The sequence below is a fragment of the Aedes aegypti genome, chromosome 3 (assembly GCF_002204515.2).
Source record: "Aedes aegypti strain LVP_AGWG chromosome 3, AaegL5.0 Primary Assembly, whole genome shotgun sequence".
Lineage (NCBI taxonomy): Eukaryota > Metazoa > Arthropoda > Insecta > Diptera > Culicidae > Aedes > Aedes aegypti.
The window spans coordinates 345,358,414-345,376,060 of record NC_035109.1 but is presented as its reverse complement, the minus strand read 5'-3'; the positions used below and the strand labels follow the sequence as shown (position 1 = coordinate 345,376,060).

The following is a 17,647-nucleotide window of genomic DNA, read 5'->3' as shown; positions in this document are numbered from 1 at the left end:
ACCTTTAAATTTAAATTTTCCAAAAAGTTCATTGTTTGAGTTGTAATGTGAATTTGAAGTGTAACGTCGATTATCTCCGTATATGGCGTTTGTTACATAGTGTTCTCAAATCTGGTCACTTTATGCTTACTAAATGTTCACTTGAAGTTGCAAAATTTTACAAAACATACAATGAAAACATGACTATTCTTCTCACCATTGCATCGATCAAGAATTATAACCGTAATCTCAAAAACGTTGAAGAGCACATTTAAATTTTTGGCAGGCAATTCTGAAAGTTATTCAAAATCATTAAAACGTATATAATTTGTGTTTTTTTTAGTAAGTTTTAGTCACCTTAATCTTTCGCACGGAACACTATACTGAGGAGTTACCGATTTTTTTTCTAGCACAATGACTTAAATGGCAAAAATTTTCTGATTTTTCTCTTTAAAGAGTATGAGATTTTGGTTCTAATACCGAACTGATTTAAAATCTTAATCCATCCAATGCTGAGAAAATTTGATATTTTGTTGAGTTTAATTTTTGAAAAAATATCCCAACTTAAATAAAGTAAAACTTCAGCAAACGCAATTTAAAAATATGGTGTAGTTGAAATACCTACGAAGCAAAATTAATTTACCTGCAAAGCCAAATAAGCCATAGAGAATCCCAATAAGTCGCGTAATCTCAGAGACATTGACACTTTTGTATGTTTTTGAGGGGTGATCCCAAACTTTCGCACGGGAGTGTATTTTGGGCTCCAATGATTCAACAATGTAAAATCGTAATTTGTTCTGTGGTTTGGTAGTTTAAAATGCCGGTCTAACAAAAACTGATAATAACGTCACATGATCTGTCGATATCTTGGCAAACTTTCATTTTAAAGTTACGGTTGTGTACTCTACCTTTCTAGTTTTTCACTATGGGTAACGATACCAGTTGTAATCAATGAAAAAAGCAAAAAAAAAAGTGTCTGTAGGATCTATATTTGGTTTGTAGAGAAAAAATCCATTCCATAGAGTTAGTGGTCTGTGAATTTTTCAGCTTTTTCTGTTGAGATTTAGAGGTGGCCCAAAGACGATGTACAGTTGTGTTCAGAATAATAGTAGTGAAAATCGATTTTCATACAAATTGCTCAATTTTAGGATGCTGTAACTTTGCTACCCTATGAACAAGCGGCATGGAATTTAGGCATTGAACTACAAATACCCTCAGTTTCATTATCACAAAACTTGAATGTTTTTTGCAGCACCGTTTAATAATAGTAGGTTTAATGAATCAAATATCTGCTGTATTTTGAGTTTTAAAATTATTCATTACTCATCGTTTCAACAATTCCCATTCAAGCTATAATTGTGCAAACAAGTCATTTTTTAGAAAATTTTTGATGCACAAAAAATTACAAAAGAAAAACTACTATTATTTTGAGCGATTTCACCGGGTAATTTACTTTTTAACTGGTATTTTAAAACTTTATGATATTTGTAGTTCTCTACCGAAATTTCATGCCGATTGCTCTATGGAATGATAAGTTTATACTTATATTATAGTGAAAACTTGTTTGGATCATTTTCATGAATTCCTCCATACTAATTTTCCTCTCACCGGTCTCGTCTTTAGATCACCTTTAAAATTCTACCAAAAAGATGAAAATTTCACAGAACTCTTTTTTATGTTAAGGATGATTAAAAAGATATGGGAGATATTCAAACTTATTTTTTTTTAATTCTGAACCGTCCTATAGTGTTTACTTCAAGCTAGTTTAATTCAAGCTCTGAAGCTTGAAGAGCTTGAATTAAACTAGCTATGAAGTGAACATTGAGTTCCTTGGAATAAAATCGCTGTACTTTGTTATAAGAAAGTTGGTTAATTTAACACATTAGTGAAACTTGAACAATACAATAAAAGTCTATAAGTATTCTTTGAACTGTAATTAGGCTTTTTATGCGTAACATGCTCATTAGATATGTGTACAAACAAAAATCACGGTGGATTTATATACATGAGCGATGCCTCAGAGCGTTTATGTCACGACAAAATAAATTATTTCAGAAACGAAATAAAACCAACATCTGGAAAATAATTAAGATGACACTTCATGTAAACTTTATAAATGCTGTGTGAACGTGATGTCATGTAAATTTTAGTTTGAAATCATGTATTTTTGTGTAATATGTCACGTAATGTTACAGACTCCTGCTGGGTTACATGACATATCATTGAGATCCACATGTCATATCATGTAGAGATCCGTTACACGTTCCAATTAAGTGAATTATATAACACTGAAGTTGACACCTTATTATGTTTGCATGTAATTATGACAGGTCTTCTCTCGGAATTTGTTTCTTCGTACCTCGGAATTCAAATAATTCTATATTTGGCTATTATTTGAAAAATTGAATTGTTTTATAATATATAAATGCCTGGGTCTCATTTAATGTGTAATAAAAAATGAACACTATCAACCTTTCACATAAGGAGAGCCAGGTGTTATTAGAATAATTCCAAAGCTACCATTATTTACAGGTTATGTCAAATAATAACAACAAAAATTGAAACATAGTAAAATTAAATGTCTCGCCTTCAGAATGTTTGTAGATTGTTATACAAATTTAAGTCAAAACAAGGGCTTAAATTTGTATAACGAACTACAAAAAATCTGAAGTTTAGCTTGTACTGGATTCATTATATTGCAGTCATTTTCCATAAAGTTTCAGAGGATTGTTCGTAGACAAAAGTAAGTAACCGAGAGATTTTTTAATTCAACTAGAAAACGGTAGTTCAGCAATAGAAATCGAGTGGAAGACACAGATTCGATGCATATTTTTTTTTCTTTTTCGGTCTGGAGAGCACCGTGTTATATTGTTTGGGTAGGTCCATCATTACACATTTACCGCCTCTTTCGTCCGCCTTCTTCGGCACCCGGTTACATCTTCGATTATCGAACAGTGCGATTTGAACTTACATTACGCAACCTTAAACTGTGATCCCAGTAGTCAATGTACGGCCCAAGAAACCCGAAGTGGCTATCAAATCCTCGCTGGGTTGGTGTGTAGTCCTTCCGGGAGAATCCGAGACCCCACTTTCCGATCAAATGAGTGGCATAACCAGCGTCTCGGAAGTATTCGGGCATCAGTTTAAGTTCTGGATCGAGAGTCCATGGTTGATCTGGCTCGTTTGATGCGCTCTGAGTACCGACACTTAGCGGATGACTTCCGGTCATCAATGCGACTTGAGATGCTGTCCCGAAGGGCGCACAATAATGCCGGTTCAAGATGACTCCGTGATACGCCAGAACATCGATGTTGGGCGTGAAGATCTGCTTCGAACTGTGGAAGCTTACATCGTTCCAACCCTGTAGAGAAATTCTCGCTATTATTTCAACTAAATCTCAAGACACTTGGTAGCACACATACGAGATCATCTGCAACGATAACGATCACATTCGGAGGAGATCTGTCGACACCTTTAATCTTCCCAATCATCAGCGACAACCAGATTAACAACAACTTTGTAATGCAATGCATCTTTTCATACAAAACACTGTGCCAACACTCGCTGAATTAGAAACTTAATGGCGATGGTTAGGCAACTTCTGCACGACACGCTATTCACTGCACCCAACTTTTCGAAAAACAAGAAGGTTCACGGTTTTGCGCGTCCACTCGGCGAACCGCGATCTCATCAATATACGACACTCTCTTCTCGCGCCTCTAAGATATCCCACGGACGAACGAACGAATGGAGGTTTCTTTTTCTTCGCCTTCGGTTTGGTAGACTGCACGTGTTGAACTAAAGCCTATATGCTGCAGTGCCTTGCGGATTTGAAGCGTACCGATCGGAACCACGATCATGACTGGTATGGGGTTTTCTCGAAGTTTTGGGTGGATCAAACGGTTAGCTGCGTGGTGTGCCATGGTAGTTACTTTTCTTCACTTCAAGGTGACGGTTTTTTAACGGATGGGGGGAAATGGTAAGTCGGTAGTCATTAGACGCTTGGAGCGAACCGAGGACGTTTGGAACGAGTGAGTTAGTAGGGCAATTAAAAGAAATAAAGTTGTTTGCACTATTGATGGGGCTCTCTTGATCAGTCGTTGAACGCCCAATATATGCAGAACGTTCGGGAGAGGGACACTGTGCTTGTTGCCAAGGGTGGTCTAGTACTTGAACACATTTTTCATGGGGTGTAATGTCGCAAAATGAACAAAGACAACTTTTCCATGACTAATAGTCAGGTCTTCTATAACGTTCAGTCACCCAGTTTTCTTCTTTTTTGGTCTGGCGTTTTGTTCTATGATAAAGCCTGCTTCTCAGCTGAGTATTCTATGAGTATTTCTACATTTATTAACTGATAGCATTCCTCAACAATTGACCGTGTTTACTTGTGATATTTTATACTCTGAGAAGCCGAGAAAATTTCCTATACGAAGAATCCTTGACCAAAAGGAATGCTAGCAAACCCCAGTATGGCAATCCTCTGAAAATTCCACAAAAAATGCAACAGAATTTAATTCCTGCATACTTACTAAAACAAATCATAATAATACAAGTTTAACTTTAAAAACTGATTCATCATTTTGCTGCTAAAAAATCTAGGTGTTCATAAAAATTCTATGTGAAGATCTTCACTACCCGAAGACTAATACATTGCTAATTTCTTCATCAATTTATTTGTTTATTCGACAAAAAATGTTGGCTTTGCTGTAAAATATTCCTTCATAGTTTTTATTCTGTACCATTTTTCTTATACTTAAAACAGAAATATTTCAGCAATTTTTAGCATTTTTTCATGATTTTTTTTTTCTAATATTCCTAAAGGAATTTTCCATGGTCATTGATTTTTTTTTGATTTCCAGGCCCCCCTACCCACTCGTGGTATTTTGTCCATACAAAAATTTTAAACTGTAACTTGTTTTCGGCTTAACAGTCATTAAAAGATTACGTTGATTACTTTATTATCTTCGCCTACGTTTCGGTCTGGGAATGGACCTTCTTCAGGCTCGTGATTTTTGGGGATTTGAATTCGAAACTTGTTACCTTCTGAGTAATTGTGTCACCAAGTGGCTCGGTAGCTTAGTTGGTAAATCGCTTGTCTAGCAAAAGTCCTGAGTTCGAATCCCAGCCGAGCACGTGGATTTGTTCATAATTTCACTTTCTTTACCACGCTTAATGAGTTAATTAATTTAAGAAAATTTTGTTTCTTCCCATAATGGCAAAAAATATATATTTAGTAGCAGTTCCGGATTTGGGCTTCGGAGGTCAAATCTCTTTACGGTGACCTTTGGTACAAAATGACCGGGAAAGCTTAGTATTATAAAAATAAGGTACTCGGAAAACTCAAGCAAAAAAATATTACAATACTCTAATTTTACTATACTTACATCACTTTAAGTCTTGTCCATCAAGTCATGGATCATAAGATTGAGTTTTGACTGAATCGTCCTCAATAAAGCCCAAAGTTAAAAATGTTCCAGCTGTAATCAAGACTGTATGATTAATCGAGACTCAACAGCAAAGAATATGTTGTTATTTTTATAATTTTGCACCAATATTTCCATTTAATGAACTTGAACGACAGTCGTTATTGAAGCAATAAGCAAATCGTTAGGTATTTTATTTTATGCTGTGAACATTTTCTAATTTCCTACCATTAATGTTAAAAAATGTATCTATCGCAACAGGATAAAACATTATGCTTTTAAATAATCAATTTGATTTTTGAAGCGATAAAAAGGAACAAAGCATTGTCTAGCGTGGCTTCAATCAGACATTCAACTAGTCTTTGCGAACAAGGAGCAATTGCTTTCAGAAGAGCACATGAGCTCCACTATCGCGGTCAACTAACAACTTCCAGAAAACAATATGAGCCGTCTCCTAGGCTTAGTCTTAGTTACTTGCTTTATAATTTTAATCTTTCTGATATTGACAACAGTTTGGAAGAACTATGTACACATCGATAACTTGCAGATGATGCTCTTATTCTTCTTTCTGGCGTTACGTCCCAACTGGGACAAAGCCTGCTTCACAGATTAGTGTTCTTATGAGCACTTCCACAGTTATTAACTGAGAGCTTTCTATGGCAATTGACCATTTTTGCATGTGTATATCGTGTGGCAGGTACGAAGATACTCTATGCCCTGGGAAGTCGAGAAAATTTCCAACTCGAAAAGATCCTCGACCGGTGGGATTCGAACTCACGACCCTCAGCTTGGTCTTGCTGAATAGCCGCGCGTTTACCGCTACGGCTATCTTGGCTCTAGTATCTGTAAATAGTCCATCGAGCGAAAATCCGGTAAAGACCATAGCAAAATTAACTCGATAATCTTATCATTTAAGCCAATAATTGAGGAGTTAAGAAATATATAATTGTATACAAATTCTGTAGATTTGGGTCGAAATAATAATAAATTCTAAATTCTTAGTGAAAATTGCAATATTCAAACAAATTATGTGGATTTGGATCAAAATTTGCTCCCTCGGCACCCTCCCCTCCTAAATCTGGGCCTGTTTAGTAGTCCATTTCCACAATGCCTAATTTTGTTGAATGTTACAAATATGCGGTTTTAGGCAGTGCGGGACTATGCTTGTTTGGGGTTCCGTTTCTTAACGTATCCTTCGGAATATAAGGTTACGAAAACTTCTTTCAGTAGCTTTGGAAATCTTTTAAAATGAGTTTGTTAAACTTCTCCAAAGAGTTAAGAAAAGGTTCACTAATATGCTTGAACTCTTAGAGGTTTTCAATAGACTATCAGAGGTTTGAAATGCTTTTCTCAGAAGCTTTGAAAATTTTCTCCCAGAGTCTAGGAATAGTTTCTCATAAAAAGTTGTAAAGCTTCTCCCGAAAGCTTAGAAAAGCATTTCTTGCAAACTTGGAATAACTTTTCTTTATACACTGTGAAACACTTAACTAGAGATGGGCAAAACAGTTCTTTTCAATGAACAGTTCCCGTTCGTTCCGTTCTTGGAAACGAACTAGTTCGAACGGTTTTTCGTTCTTTTAAAAGTTTCTTTTTATTTTCGCCTTAAGATTAATGTATTACAACTCATAGAAGGCTTTTAATTGAACCTCAAAATTGTCATCTGAATTATGAATCTATTATTGCTTAGAAAATATGAATTAGATAAAATTTAATAAAATGCATTTTATTTTGAAACAAGCAAACGATTCAATGCGAAATGAATTATAAAATGAAAATACAAGTTCGTTCATTGAGCTTTCTTTTACGCGCCAAGTCTTGTCGGTCCGTATTTGACCATATCCAGCTAATCCAGACAAACGTCGAATGAATAAAATGATGGAAGCGAAGCTACGAGAAATCATCACTTACACAAGCACATTTCAATCGTCGCTCCGATTCGTCTTCGTTCTTCATTTGCTTCGTTTTTCTAAGCTGTTCGGTCGGCGAGAACGATGGAAGAATGCATAACGAAATGTTCTTTACACCACGTTTGTTGCGTTCGTTCATTCGTTCAGTAAACCGTTCCTGGTGAACTACCGTTCTCAAAAAAAGAACCATGACTCATTCGTTCACCGCAAAGAACTAGTTCTTTTGAACCGTTCGCGAATGGTTCGCCCATCTCTACACTTAACACTTTAAAAATGGTAAAAAGATTATCTTGGAAATTTGTGAATCCTTATCCGAAAAGCTTGGATAACAGGATTTAGCGATTTTAGAAAAATAGGGGTAAATCTATCTATCTATATAAATAAAAATGGAGTGGTGTTTGTATGTCACGAAATGGCTTGAGAACGGCTCGATGGATTAGAATGATTCTTCCATAGTTATGTTCCTCAAGTGTTCCGACGTGTTTGTGTATATAAAAAGCAAGGGATATTCAACGGGAAAGTTGAAAAAACAGGAGTGAACGGAACTTCCATTTTGCACGGAGCGTTCCATGGCGTTTTTCAACAGCCTACTTGATGGCAAGACGAAGTTTGCCGGGACCACTAGTCTTAAAATAAAAATACATGTATAACATCATCAGACCTTGAAATGAACAGAATGTAACGTAAGTATTAACAAACTAACAGCTTCTGTTGCACAACCGAGACACTTTCCTGACGATAAGTTTCAGTAACAGAATCGGGAATGCTTGATGAAACTACCGTACGACCACGAAGCCAATAGTCCTTTTCTGATAAAATTGGAAAACCTCTTTTCAAATGCTTGCAAAAGCTACTCTAAGAAGATTGAAAGATTCCAGGAGCTTGGGAAAGCTTATATTAGAAATATGAAAGAAAATACTTGCTCTCAGAAGCTTAGAGCTCAAGTCATCATCTCCAAGAAGATTGGAAAAGTTTTTCTCAGAAGCTTGAATGATATTCTCTAAAAGCATAATTGATGATGAATTTTGCATAAAATTCTGGAAGTTAATTTTATTTGTTTCCCAGAGAAGATTTGAAAATTTTCATCCAGGTTTTAGCAAAACTTTTTTCTTGGAAGCTTGGAAAAGCATCCCATAAAATTCCTTAAATGCTGCTCCAAGAAACTCGAACAAGCTGATACCAGAAGCCTAGAGAGCGTCTTCCAGAAGTTTGGTAAAGCTTCTTTCTCAAGCTTTGGAAAGATTTTTTCAGAAGTTTCGGTATGCTTTTCACAGAAGCTCGAGAGTTCTTCTTCCATTCGCTTGAAATAACTATTTCTAGAGCAAAACAAGCTTTTTCTACATACTTGGAAAAGCTTTTTTTTGGGCTTGGGAAAGGTTCTCAAAAAACTTTGGAAAGCTTTCCTCCGAAGCTTGGGAATTTTTTTCTCAGATTTTTGAGAAAGCTTCTATCAAGAGCATGGAAAAAATTCCCAAGAAGCTCGTAAAAGTTTTTCAAGAAGTTTGGGGCATTGGAAGAACATAACCTGTGATCACTAATATGGTTTGGGATACAAAAACCTTCTTTCCTTATTTGATGAAAAAAAAACACGATTTAATGTTTTGCATAGTGGAGTTTTGATCTTCCTGATACCGTTCTGATTCAAACCCTGGAAAACAGCTGGAAAGGTTTTAATTAAAATGTTTTAAATATCCCGTTCGAGAGTTCCCATCTTTCAGGCACGTTTTAATAATAATTTTAAATAGCAATCTATGGAAATTTATAATGCGCACCCAGTTTTGGCGTTGCTCTTACGAATGCGGGAGATGATTCTTATAATTTAACTATTTAAGTTTTGCTTTTCGACAAAAACACTCAGATGCGGTAGGAGGTCTCATTTATCGAGGAGCAGTCCAATTGGCACAACGCTTGAAGGTTATACACATTTTTAGAATTGTTCATAATTGTACCACAATTTGAAGTTTTAGAACAATTCCAAGAGTTTCTCTCGTAAACCCGTTTAACATTCTTACAGAAACATTAGATATAGATGCATTCCGTCAGAAATTACTTTAGGTACTTCTCAAATAAATCGTCTACGACTTAATAAAAAAAAATCTAGATACGAATCATCAAACTGATATCTTGGCTGCAAATACAGTATTCTGAATCATGGCCGCTGCTTTAAAAAATACTGAGTCATTGTTAGATGATTTTAGAAGGATGGAAATTTCCGGTCTCGAAATGCAAAAAAAAAAAGATGATTGGAACAAAGTTTCAGTAGTATTTATCTAATTAATCTTGAGTCATGTTGGCTGAATAAAGGGAAGCTCTGGAGCAATCCCCGATGCGTAAATGTTAAATGTCTAATTTTACGTTGATAACAAATCAAACCAATTAAAGTAATTGCGAGTTCATGATAACGGCTCCGAGAACGAGCCATCCAAAACAATCAATCTCGACAGCTTCAGTCATTCAGACATCCCTAAAAATCCCGCCCAGAAACGTAATTACCAACACTGACAAGCGCAACCATTGCACCCCGTTCATTACCTGTAGGAATAAAAGGTTACCGTACACTTTGTGCAACTTGCAGGATTGCACACCTGTTGATTACGGAGTGAAACTTGGCTGCTCCAGCCACCACCCCTTCAGTTGGGAAGCGGGAAACGTGATGATCGTGAACTAGTTTGCTCGGTGAGCAAGGTTGCGCGAGTCAGTCTGTTAAATGCACCAATAAATTAAAGCCGTTTTAAGCTGTTTTAACGCGTTTGCAGACGTTTTAAGCTGTTTTAATACGTTTTTTTGCCGTTTTAAGCAGTTTTAGGCCGTTTTAAGCCATTTTAGTAGTTTTAAGACTGTTTGGGAGCTGGTCCTTACCTTCCTTCCAGAGTGGACTGTATTTGGTGACTTGAAGTAGCCGTTCCTTAGAGTGGATGAAGTGGACAAATCGGCGGTTGAGTAAGGCCGTCGGCAGACCTTCTTGGGCACTTCGTTGGGATTTCCTTTGGGGTTTGTACGTTCAACACACTCATTTAACACTTGACAATTTATTAACAAGTCCATTACACATTACAAAACACTTTATTTAAAAACAACTACATTTATTATACTAGCTAACAATTATACACATATTTGGGATTGATAATTCCTGGCTCCGTCTAAGCCATTTGCCGATCCTTTTCACACTGATCTTTCGGTTGATTGAGCGATCACTCGATTTTCTCGTCCTCGGGTGTACCATTTCTTCCTCGATTAGGATTCTTGGACCGGGGGGTCCGTCAATGTAACACAGCACTCGAACAAAGACTGTTTAAGACGTTTTGAGCCATTTTAAACGTTTTAAGCTGTTTTAAGCCGATTTAACCCCTTTTGAGCCGTTTAAAGCTGTTTTAAACCATTTCAGCCGTTTTTAAAGCTGTTTTTAGCCATTTTAGACGTTTGAAGCCGTTCTAAACTGTTTTAAGCTGATTTTAGCCGTTTTAAGCTGTTTTAAGACGTTTTAAGCCATTTTAGCCATTTTAAGCTGTTTTAAGCCGTTCTAAGCTATTTAGGCCAATTTTAGCTGTTTTAAGCTGTTTCAAGCCGTTTTCAGCCGTTTTAAGCTGTTTTAAGCTGTTTTAAACTGTTTTAAGCTGTTTTGAGCTGTTTTAAGCCGTTTTGAGCCGTTTTAGACGTTTTAAGCCATTGTAAGCTGTGCAAAGTCGTTTTAAGCCGTTTCAGCCGTTTTAAGCTGTTTTAGGCCGTGTTAAACCCTTTTTCTCCGTTTTAAGCTGTTTTAGGCCGTTTTAAGCCATTTTAACCGTTTAAGCTGTTTTAATATATTATCAGCTATATTAGACGTTTACAGCCGTTTTAAACTGTTTTAATAATTTCTAAGCTGTTTAAGGCCGCTTTTAGCCATTTTAAGCTGTTTCAGCCATACAGAACACAAATTGTACTCATAGTTTGAGATGCAAAGCTTCATAGAAAGTATTAATTTTATCCATACAAAATTTTAATTACACCATAATTATCATTAAATTTTACCACATTATACAACATTTTAAATATGTATTTATTTAACGAATCCTTTAAATTCTTGCTTCTCCGCCTAGTGTTTTATAAGCATCACGACAGTGTGTAACAGATGGTAAAAACAACATGGTTCTAAGAAAACTGTATAATAACCAAGCAAACATTTGTTAATTGAATATGAGATTTGTCGACAATTATTCAGGAGCCCAAAAGCAAAGGAATGTAAATGACATTTTCCTCTGATTTGAGTTAGGTAAACCAAAAAAATATCACTGTTTTCGAGCCCTCAAATGTCAGTTTTCGGATTTTTCCCGCTCAACAGAAAAATAATATAATTCGTATAAGATTGTTTTTCTGATTCTCATAAATTTTGTATGGAAGGGAAAATTGCTGAAAAAACTCCTCCATTATATTGGCCGTATAACTATAACGAACAGACATTGAAAATATCACAAGGCAGCATTTTAGGACCAATATTATACAATATTTTCACATCTGACTTACCTAAGCTACCTCAGGTATATCAAAAATCTTTTTTTGCCGATGACACAGGACGATGCCTGCGCGTCATCTGTCGTAGATTGCAAAAATACTTCATACTTGCAAAAATGGCAAAACTATCCTAATGTTCCAAAACTTAAACCAAAAGCTCTTTGTTTAAAACCTTCAAAAAAACATGTTACCACGATGAGAGGGGTTCCAATAAATCAGTCAGATGAAGTTATGTATCTAGCGCTCATGCTAGGTTGCAAAAACCTTTTGCCGTTGCGCGATCGCCTATGTTCACCTCGGTCCCAACTTCAAGATCCGGCGCAACGTATGAATTTCATTATCTTATCACCTCCCGCACTCAGTTCACAGCGTGGCGCTTAGGTTCTAGCTTCCCACAATTTTCACGGTCCACGGTAATCCGGATGCAGTAATTGGAGAAGGTATAGTGATTTATCCCTCGGGCAATAGACGGCGAGGTTCTAACTGTAGCTGCTTCAATGTGAAGGGTTAGTATTTAGCTGTGTGAATTTATGGGATCTGCGTGACGACATTGGCATTGATTGTTTAATGATTGTGATTCGTTATCTCTGCCTGCTGGGCTCCGGTTTCGGAAAGGGTGTTATTTGAGAAAAGACTTCGATTCAAAACCGATATAGGATTGTGTTTCGTGCAATGGCATGAGTAATTCATGGCTTGGCAAAGTAAACTTTTGTTGTATTTTTGTTATAATTACAAAAACCAAAGTATAGTTATGTTTATTTCATACTGTTATGTAAACCATCAAATCATTTTTTTTTAATAAATGCATAAACGTACCATTAAAACTGTTGTCACAAAAAATGTGTGTTTTCTTATATAACTCGTTTGAAATAGAAGCATGAAACAAGCTCACCAACTGATAATCCATTTCAAATGAAATACAGTCAAATGAAAAATCATGTTTTCAATATTTGACTCCGAGACTTTTTGCCCCGCTCGAAAGGAAAATTTTATAAAACACTCCAAGCCCAGCGAATCTAAATAGAATTTTCAAAAAGAAAAGATCATATATCGTGTCGGGAATTGAACCCAGGATTTCAGCATTGCTTTGTTTTACAATCGCATTTTATAGTTTGATTACAAGGCTTAAAAATGATATACTGCCCTCAACTAGTGTGTAGCAAAAATTAAGTGGAATACCATTCAGCAGAAGAAGCGCTAATGATGATCGCCAAATTGTTATACGATATTTGCACCGTCTGATACGCGTGCAAATATGCAAATTAGGACATTGACTATCGCGCGTACCTACGATAAGCTGACGGCAAACAGGTAAATTGTCGGAATTATTATTGCCATGCTTGATTACCTTACTTCTTTTGTCTACTCCGTTAATCATGGTATAATTATAATTCTCATAGGTCATACACCTTTCATACTTACGTTTTTCATCTGTAAACTGTGATCCCAATAATCGATATAAGGTCCGATATATCCGAAGTGACTGTCGAACCCTCGCCGCGTAGGCGTGTAAGCCTTCCGGAAGAATCCAAGATGCCACTTGCCCACCAATCGTGTACGGTAGCCAGCTTCACGGAAGTACTCCGGCATCAGCTTCTGGTCCAGTCCCAGTCCCCAAGGCTCGTTCGATTCTATGACATGATGCTGCATTCCAACGTTGATCGGATGCTTTCCGGACATGAGTGATGCTCTCGAGGGAGTGCATAGCGGGGGTGTGTAATGCCGATTTAGGATGATCCCCTGGTATGCCAGAGCATCGATGTTTGGCGTTGGGATTTGGGATGATCCGTGGAAGCTGACGTCGTTCCATCCCTGGGCGAGAGACAGGACAATAATTCACCATAATCAAACGATCTCTCACTGAAGTGCGACTAAGGGTATGCGATATTTCTAATGATTCCGTTAAACGCTATTCGAAACGGAATACCGTAATTTTGGGAAAAATTAGTCTTTTTTCATGTCTGTTTTCTATTATTCATAAAAAAAATCATAAAAAATCAAGAAATCCAATCTCGGCGTGAAACAAATTACTTTTCAATGTGATAATTGCTTATTTTGAAAACAACTCTACATACTCAATTTAAGCTACATGAATTCAATAATGCTTGCTAAATTCTCGACAATACAACTTTTTAGGAAATATGAGGGTTTAAATATAAAAAACACGGCCGAAAACATCTAAATGTAGGCACTTTACGAAGGACTTTCCCCACACAAATTTAATTAGTTTGAGAAAATAAACAAATTGGAACGACTTGTGATGATGGAATCCGTTTGGGGAAAATGTATTTTGTATGTAAAGCGTCCAGGCCGACACAATGTTCAACTACGGTAAATAGATCTTGAGGTTGTAAGTACATAGGGATAAGTAAAATGATTGAGATAGGCAAAATTTTGCCCAAATTCAAATGCTTAAAACTTTATGTAAAATAAATAAAATTAGATGCTTGGCCATGTATATTGGCCATCAGACACCGGAGATATTCCAGATTTCCCGAATTCATATATAGGTAGTTTCAGATAATATATACATGCTTGGAAATACAAACATGATTGACCATATTTTCCGGAAGCAGTTTTACGGAAATGACAATATTTCGGAAGATTTTCAACGAATATTAATGTGTCAACCGACATTCAATTTTCAAATGGATCTAGTTTTTAGGAAAAATGTAAACATCTGCAACCTTACATCGCACAAAAATACAAGCGATAGGAAAAATGTGATTTGGACATGACCTTGAAAAAACTCTGGTTTCCAATATACATAGTCATGCATGTTACTGAAAATAAATCAAAATTGCCGCAAAAAGCTTCCGAATGCATCCAATTTCATCATTTTTTTTAAAAGCTTATGAGTATTTGCGTTTAGGCAAACTTTTGCCTGTCTCAATAATCGCGGATTGCGGAATTTTACATTAATTTGCTCCGATTTCATTCAAATTATGTGAGTTCAGTCGTTATTCATGAATATTAACCCCAACTTTTTTATTTGGCATAAATGTGTTCTTTTTTCGTTTAGGATGACTAATACAAAAATTTTGGTTTGTTGTAGTTTCTTTACTATTGATTGGAGAATTCAAAATAAATAGAAAATTATCGACTACAGCGCCATTTTTGGTCGGAAATGTAATCAGAACCGTTTTAATTTCATTTTCGTCCAAAAATGGCGCTGTGATCGAATATTTTTGTCTTGGAGATTCATCAATCATTAGATAAGAAAAAATGAATGCTTTTTTTTTTCTTGTAATCACGCATGTTTAACATATTATCTTTGTAATACACTCAAAAAAAATGCAACAAACACGAAACAAATCTAAAATCTAAAAATAGCTGTGTCAAAATGAGGTGCTCACTTTGCAATATTATACTCTTACTTGTTCAAAGTTTTTCGTCACACACTTTTCTTGGGTAAAAATTTGACCGTGCACACGCCATTTGAAGTTTATATGGAGATTACTATGGAGAACGCCAACCTTTTTGGTTCAGCCCTCTAACTTTTCGCCATAATATTTTACGGAAAAGTGAACAATCTCTTCTCTTGTGAAATCTTCCTAGCAACAACTTTGCCGAAGACCGCAGTTTGATTGGACGTCAGGATAAATTGTTATTCATAATCATAAAGTGGGTTTGCATTTTGCATGCTTATTCAACTGCTCGGCAGGCAACAGTGGTGCTCCTGGCGGATAGAATAGATCAAAGTAATCCAGGCTACTATGTTCTACAGCCAAAAAGCAGTGTTGCTCTGAAAGTAATTGAATGATCATCTCAGCATGATTAAGACTTTGTTATCAATAATAACAAAGTATCCTTACGTCCTATCAAAATGTTGTCTTCGTCAAAGTTGTAGCTGGGAATATTTCAATTGAGAAGAGTTTGTTCACTTTTCCATACATTATTATGGCGAGCAGTTAGAGGACTGAACACAAAAAGTTTTGCTTTTCCATAGTAATTTCCATATAAACTTCAATTGGCGTGTGCACAACCAAATTTCGTCCAAATCACTCCAAATTTTAGGAGAATGATTTTTATCATAATTGCCACCGTTTAAGAATAGGGGAGCAAAAACTTCAAAATTTGCATCAGTCTAATGAGATATCACATTACAAAGATTCATATTTTATTTTAGATCGTAAAATAAGGTAGCAGAGCTGGTAATAATGAAGGCTACGCTTAAAAGCATGCTGCTGCCAAACATAGCGGCGCTAACTATTATCGTTCCTCCCTTTTCTTTTTATCTTGTCTCACAATTTGAGGCTCTGCGTCACTTAAAGATCAACATAAGTTATTTAATAAGTAAAAAAGTGCAAATTAAAAAAAAAAATATTTGAAATAGAAAACAATAAAATCAATGAAACCCAGCCGACAGCTTTTTGCGTATTTTTTAATTACATCGACTTTTTTACGTTTTTTCACATTACATTCCCTTGATTCCATAAACATTTGTGTATACATCACTTAAAAATGTTACAAATGAAAAGTAATATTGCATCATATTTGTGACACATATGGTTTAAGTCGAAAATGACGTGATACTACACATTATTTTTTGCTGTGAAGTGCCATCTGATGATGACAAATATGATTGAGAATTCATCCGCTAGGTGGCGCTAGTAACAAATATTATTCAATCATCTGTATCTCAAGATCCTTATCAGTTAGAAGGTTGATGTCTCCGGCAAAGCTATTCAGCAAATCAAGGGCTAGCAGGCAGTATAAAGCATGTTCGAGAATTTTTCCGCAAAGTGGCGCTAAGGACAAATTTTCTTCAATCTCTGTACCTCAAGATCCTTATCTGCTAGAAGGTTTGATCAAGGGCTATCTATCGGTTAAGAGTTTGATTGGAAATTTATCGGATAGGCGGCGCTAGTAAAAAAAAAATCTTTAACAGTCTGTACCTTAAGATTCTTATCAACTAAACGGTTATTATCTTCGGCAGAGCTGTTCGGGCGGTGAAAAGTTTAATTAGGAATTCATCCACTAGGCGGCTCTATTAATAAGAAATATTTATTCTTCCCTCAAGATCCTTATCAGGTAGAAGGTTGGTAAATTTGACAAAGATATCAGCAGATTGGGGATTATTTAGAAGTTAAAAATAATGGCATCAATGTATAGCCAATCAGAAATTATTACCAATACGTTACTTAAACAGTTCTGAAGTGTGCCACATAAATAGTAAAACACTGAATCAATACAACTGCTCTTAAGTTGTTGAATTGCTTTGCGGAAACACCAATCATTTAGCTGAGAGGGGTCTTGAGATAGAGAAGATTGAAAATTTATTTTTACAAGCGCCATCTAGATGGTGTATTCCCAATCAGACTCTACACACCAAAGAGCTAAATGTCTTTGCCGAAGATTCCAACCTTCTTGCTAATTAGAGTTTTAGGCAACAATACTGTTGCAAATTCAGGGTTGAACAGCAATTCCAAATCTTATCAGCGTTTTTTGGTAGTAAACTTTAGGCTATGGCACACTTCATAACTGTTTGAATAACGTATTGGTAGTAATTTCTGATCAGCCATAAATTGGCGCCAATATTTTTCACCTCCTTATTCTTCTGATACCCTGAGGTAGAGAGGATTGAAGATTTTTACTAGCGCCACTTACCGGATGAATTCCCAATCAGACTCTTCACCGTCCAGAAACCCTTGATCTGCTCAATAGCTTTTCCGAGGACACCAGCCTTCCCTCAATCTGCTGAATATCTTTCCCAAAGACACCAATCTTCTAGCTAATAAGGATCTTGAGGTAGGAAAGATCAAAAATTTCTTTTTACCAACGCCACCTAGCAGACGAATTTCCCATCACCAATCACCACAATTCTCTCCACCGCCAGATCAAGTC

General features: G+C 36.1%; 1 protein-coding gene across 2 annotated transcripts in view; it reads right to left on the bottom strand.

Annotated features, from left to right (window-relative positions):
* LOC23687612 (arylsulfatase B) overlaps positions 1-17,647 on the bottom strand; it is a 45,221-nt gene that overhangs the window by 23,643 nt on the left and 3,931 nt on the right. The window contains exons 1-2 of one of the 2 annotated variants that reach the window (XM_021851778.1): positions 3,402-3,839; positions 2,951-3,340 (exon numbers count right to left, since the gene is read on the bottom strand). In XM_021851778.1, the coding sequence (XP_021707470.1) occupies positions 2,951-3,340; positions 3,402-3,512 (501 nt within the window). In that variant the 5' untranslated portion in view covers positions 3,513-3,839. Of the gene's footprint in view, positions 1-2,950; positions 3,341-3,401; positions 3,840-13,222; positions 13,613-17,647 lie in introns of those variants that run through there. The other variant, XM_021851777.1, reaches the window with a different exon arrangement.